This window comes from Oncorhynchus kisutch, linkage group LG19, assembly GCF_002021735.2.
Source record: "Oncorhynchus kisutch isolate 150728-3 linkage group LG19, Okis_V2, whole genome shotgun sequence".
NCBI lineage: Eukaryota > Metazoa > Chordata > Actinopteri > Salmoniformes > Salmonidae > Oncorhynchus > Oncorhynchus kisutch.
This window is the reverse complement of record NC_034192.2, coordinates 14,062,046-14,067,535: the sequence shown is the minus strand read 5'-3', so window position 1 is coordinate 14,067,535 and position 5,490 is coordinate 14,062,046. Positions and strand designations below refer to the sequence as shown.

The following is a 5,490-nucleotide window of genomic DNA, read 5'->3' as shown; positions in this document are numbered from 1 at the left end:
TCCGTGATGTGTATGCCGAGGAACATAAAACATTCCACCTTCTCTACTGCTGTCCCGTCAATTGAAGTCCAAGATCATCTCCTTTGTTTTGTTGATGTTGAGTGAGAGGTTATTTTCCTGACACCACACTCCGAGAGTCCTCACCTCCTCCCTGTAGGCTGTCATCTGAAAACTTGACTGAGTTGGAGGTGTGAATGGCCACACAGTCATGGGTGAACAGGGAGTACAGGAGCGGGCTAAGCACACACCCTTGTGGTGCCCCCAATGTTGAGGATCAGCAAAGTAGAGATGTTGTTTCCTACCTTCTCCACCTGGGGCGGCCCATCAGGAAGTCCAGGACTCAATTGCACAGGGCGGGGTTGAGACCCAGGGCCTCACTCTTAATCATGAGCTTGGATGGTACTATGGTGTTGAATGCTGAGCTATAGTCAATGAACAGCATTCTTACATAGGTATTCCTCTTGTACAGATGGTATAGGGCAGCGTGCAGTGCGATGGCAATTGTATCGTCTGTGGACCTATTGGGGCGGTAAGCAAATTGAAGTGGGTCTTTGGTGACAGGTAAGGTGGAGGTGATATGATCCTTGACTAGTCTCAACATACTTCATGATGACAGAAGTGAATGCTATCCATCTATCCACGGTTTCTGGTTAGGGTAGGTTTTAATAGTCACAGTGAGTACATCATCTTCTATATACTTACACTTATCTCCTATACACTTATAAACTCACTCACCGGATCAGTGTAAACATCAATAGTATTCTCTGAGGCTACCAGGAACATATCCCAGTCCGCGTGATCAAAACAATCTTGAAGCGTGGATTCTGATTGGTGAGGCCAGTGTTGAATAGTGCTTAGCACGGGTGCTTCCTGTTTGAGTTTCTGCCTATAGGAAGGGAGGAGCAAAATGGAGTCATGGTCAGATTTGCCGAAAGGAGGGCGGGGGAGGGCCTAGTACGCATTGTGGAAGTTAGAGTAACAGTGGTCCAGCGTTATGTCAGAACAAGTGCTAAAGTTGATATGCTGATAGAATTTAGGTAGACTTGGTCTCAAATGTGCTTTATTAAAGTCCCCAGCTACAATAAATGCAGCCTCAGAATATATGGTTTCCAGTTTGCATAAAGTCTAGTGAAGTTCCTTGAGGGCCGTTGTGGTATCGGCTTGAGGGGGGATATACACGGCTGTGACAATAACGGAAGATAATTATCTTGGGAGACAATAGTCGGCATTTGATTGTGAGGAATTATAGGTCAGGTGAACAAAAGGACTTGAGTTCCTGTATTTTGTTACAATTACACCATTAATCATGAAACATACACCCCCGCCCTCCTTCTTCCCAGAGAGATGTTTATTCCTGTCAGCGAGACGCACCGATAATCCAGATGGCTTTAACGACTCCGACAGCATATCACTAGAGAGCCATGGAAAGCCACCCTTGCCCTAATTTCGTCAACTGAACTGGACATTTGCGAGTAATATACTCAGAAGGGGTGGGTGGTGTGCACGCCTCCGAAGTCTGACCAGAAGACCGCTCCGCCTACCTCTTCTCTAGCGGCGTTGTTTTGGGTCGGCCTCTGGGATCTGTTCAAATGCCCTGGGTGGTGCAGATATATGATCTGCTTCAGAAAAGTCGTATTCCTGGTCAAAATGCTGGTAAGTTGACGTCTCTCTGATATCCAATAGTTCTTCCCAGCTGTATGTAATAACACTTACAAATTTCTGGGCTAACAATGTAAGAGATAATACATTAAAAAAACAAAATACTGCAAAGTTTCCTAAGGACTAGAAGCGAGGTGCCATCTTTGGCCACAATGGTGAATGACTGAAACACAAACAAATAAACTCACCTCACCCTTGAATAAATACTTGCATAAATATTTAGAAGAGTCCAATGTCTAGGAGACTCTCCTTCACACACAGTTTCATTCACAGTGTTGAAGCAATCGAGAAAAACAGTAAAGAATGTGATCTAACAGGTTATTGGTTCATTTCAGTTGGCATAGTAATGTGTTCCAAAGGTTCAGTGGTGCCAGTTTCCTTATCTAGGACCTCCCTCAGCTAAGAGTGTCAGGGAGGTGTAGCCCTAGAGCAGTTACCCTCAGGGCACTACAGTCATAATAAAAAGGCCAGCTCATTGAGCACTTATTGATACAGATTTAGGGTGATTTACACTGATACTCCTCATCAGATACGGTAAGTTTGACTCTTCCTTCAATATAAACTAACCCAGAAGATGTGAGAAATAAGAAGTAGCTGAGGTGACCCTAACAATGTTATTTTGTTTCTTCCATTTAGCTCAGCATTGTTCCCTCCTAAAATTCCGCAATGGCCGAGGTAAATATAAAATTCCATCCAATTATCTCGCAAAAGTGTTGATTAAATTGAAAGAGGTGATTAAACGTTGCTACAAATAATTAGTTGGTTAGTTGTATGGATGCTCAAAAGATTTCCATTATGCAATTGATAGTTTCAATATTTGAAGGGTATTTTCAAAGCGCGATACACTCAAATGTATTACATTTGTGTTTTTTCACCAGAAATGATTGCTTATGGGTACCGTCGTGTGTGTGTGTGTGTAAAATATTACTGTTCTCAGATTTTGTATGCATAGATTGTAGATATATGTATCCATTGTTTAGTTGGAATATATTGTTTGTATACTGTATATTTGACTGTGATAGCTTGATGAGACAACCACATATCTTAACATTTTTTAAATGTATTGTTTTACCTTGAACTGAATATGACCTGTAAGTCGCTCTAGATAAGAGCATCTGTTAAATAACTCAAATGTAAAATGTGAATTTCTTTACATACAGATCTCATATTACTGAATTGATATTTTTTCTTTAAAAAATACATATTGATGTCACAAATGTATCATTTGTACAGTTATTTATTTTATCTGATAGTGAGGCAGAAGTTTAGAGTAAATAAAAAACATGATTATTTGTCTCTCTGAAATTAAACCATCAAGTGATTTCAAACAAATGATTTCAAAAAATAAACATCTCTTTCATAAGTTCACAATAAAAGCTCATTTACCAACATTTCTGGAAATGGATATATAGCGTTTTGGAAAGAAACTATTTGTTTATATCTCAACAGCTATAACATCCATAAATGCTCTTACTGCCATAATTGTAGGTTACAAAGATTGCACACCTATCAGGAGAATGGAAGAATGAGCTGGGGTCTATAATGACTCTAAAGTTTGAGCCAACCAATTCGGCGCTCAGTGGGACGTACAAATCACTTGTGGGAGAACATCCGCATGACACTAAAGAACTCAATGAACCATTGGTGGGCTTCTACAACATAAAGGAACCACAAATGCCAACCATCGCCTTCTGCATTTCATGGGGAAATATTGGTATGTGCCTACGTCTTTACCATTTAAGAAAATACTGATTTATTTTGAGATACAAAACAGAAGTCAAATTAGAAGTAGACTATTCTATACATATCACTGTCAGCACCAATACTACTACAATTAATAACAACCATGGGAGGAGCTGCTTGGCTGAATCCTCTGGACGCCTCTTCCCGATAGCTAACTACTGAATCTTCTGCGCTTTTGCGGGATTCTCTACTTTGCACAAAAACGTTTTTACTTACCACCCCGCTGCTTGATCGACATGTCAGAGCCTGCATGGTGCTCTTTAATAAAGTTAGATCACATAATAAATTCATTATTATTCTACATAAAACATAACCAACTATAATAACACGAGATAATGTTTCTGTTAAGAAAAACTAGCTAATTTCTCATGACATTTTAGGATGATTGTGCAAACGGTCACATTTTTCTGTCGTGCCGCCAAAATTGAACAGGGCGTGACACTAGGCAAAACATGGTAGGGTAAAGGTTAACACCATCTGCTCACGAAAAAACACTGTACATAATTCAAGATCTCAATTTATATTCCCATGAAACGGATTGAGATCAAATGGTTAGTATGCAGATACTGCATGGACGTTTCACTGGTAGAATGTGAAGAGTCATCATTCACGATTAACAGTGAAAAACGTGATGGGTGCGTAAAAAAAAAAAAGTGTGCATAAAGTAGATTATTAACATGTGCAGAGCGGTTGTTTAGCTCTGGGGAAGAGGCATCCAGGGGGATGGAATGGGGTGTTGCCATTGAATCGCGCAGCCTCAGACAAATCATTTCAACAGTGTCATTACCTTTCCTTCCTCGCCTCCAGACCGTGGTCGGGACGATGCTCTAGGGTAATTCCCACATTTGGGGTTCTTATCTGCCGAGCTGGTCTGGAATTCCACTGAAGTAGTTCATATTTATTAAACTTGTACACCATGTCAGGTAGAGAGAAAGAGAATCAGAATAACAGAAGGAATCAAAGACTGGTTGGTAAAGTAGGGGTATAGCTTTAAAACACCGAAGTGCATTATGGGTAACATAGTAAGTTAACTTTTGTTTTTGATGCAATTGTTGTGTGAGCAACGCTCTATTATTTTGTCATATTATTTTCTCTGTTATTCTGATTCTCTTTCTCTGTCATCCTCTTTCTCTCTTTTCCCCTCACAGGGTCCTGTTCCGCTTTCACAGGGCAGTATTTCAATGAGAATAACCAAGAGGTGATTAAAACCACCTGGATCCTGCGGTCGTCAGAGCCATCTCTCGGTCAAGACTGGGAGGGCACAAGGTGAGATGGTACCCTCAATGAATAACAGGATGATGTACTGTATGAATTCAATTAATGTATGATGTTTAGCTTGTGTGTCTAATCTATTGACCATGTGTATGTCTTTCTCGAATCTCTGAAGATTTCTTATCTTTTGACATGAAATTCATATAATATGCTTATTCCACAAAGTTAATTTTCCCACCTATTAGTCTGAGTAGGCAATGTGTATGAATTAATATTGTCCATGATTAATTGCACTGCATTTCATAACAAATCATTAATCTTACTTTGTCTCTTTGTGTCCTTAGAGTTGGAACTGATATATTCCTTAGGGTTGCTAAATAAGGAACAAAAGAAGAGGGACAAAAGAAGAAATTCATGAAATGTGACAGCACTGAATTAAATCATTAAGGAAATAAACATATTTTAACTGAATGCATGTGTCCAATCAATTTAATAATAAGGGCGATTCCAGCGTTTTGGACATTACATTTTAATGCAAAATCACAACTTTAATGTCTTGTAGAAAAGACAAATCAAATTAAAGTTTATTTGTCACTTGCACTTGCAGTGAAATGCTTACTTACAGGCCCTAACCAACAGTTCAAATTTTAAGTAAAAAATAGGTAATAGGTGAACAATAGACAAGTAAAGAAATAAAAAACAACAGTAAAAAGACAGTGAAAAATAACAGTAGCGAGGCTATAACAATAGCAAGGCTATATACAGTAGCGAGGCTATAACAATAGCAAGGCTATATACAGTAGCGAGACTATAACAGTAGTCGAGGCTATATACAGGCACCAGTTAGTCAGGATAATTGAGGTAGTATGTAGATAT

At 39.3% G+C, this 5,490-nt stretch overlaps 1 protein-coding gene across 1 annotated transcript; it reads left to right on the top strand.

Annotated features, from left to right (window-relative positions):
• Positions 1-2,012: 2,012 nt before the first annotated feature.
• LOC116355018 (avidin-like) lies at positions 2,013-5,085 on the top strand. Its single transcript, XM_031797810.1, has 5 exons — positions 2,013-2,193; positions 2,296-2,334; positions 3,148-3,373; positions 4,551-4,668; positions 4,959-5,085. Exons 2-5 carry the CDS (start codon positions 2,326-2,328, stop codon positions 4,993-4,995), a joined length of 390 nt encoding a protein of 129 aa, XP_031653670.1. The 5' UTR covers positions 2,013-2,193; positions 2,296-2,325; the 3' UTR covers positions 4,996-5,085.
• Positions 5,086-5,490: the final 405 nt, after the last annotated feature.

What these genes read in the sequence shown, in the direction of transcription:
- LOC116355018 (XM_031797810.1), top strand. An exon ending in CATTTCATGGGGAAATATTG is followed by an intron (nt 3,374 to 4,550) that starts GTATGTGCCTAC and finishes TTCCCCTCACAG; the next exon opens with GGTCCTGTTCCGCTTTCACA. An exon ending in CAAGACTGGGAGGGCACAAG is followed by an intron (nt 4,669 to 4,958) that starts GTGAGATGGTAC and finishes TTGTGTCCTTAG; the next exon opens with AGTTGGAACTGATATATTCC.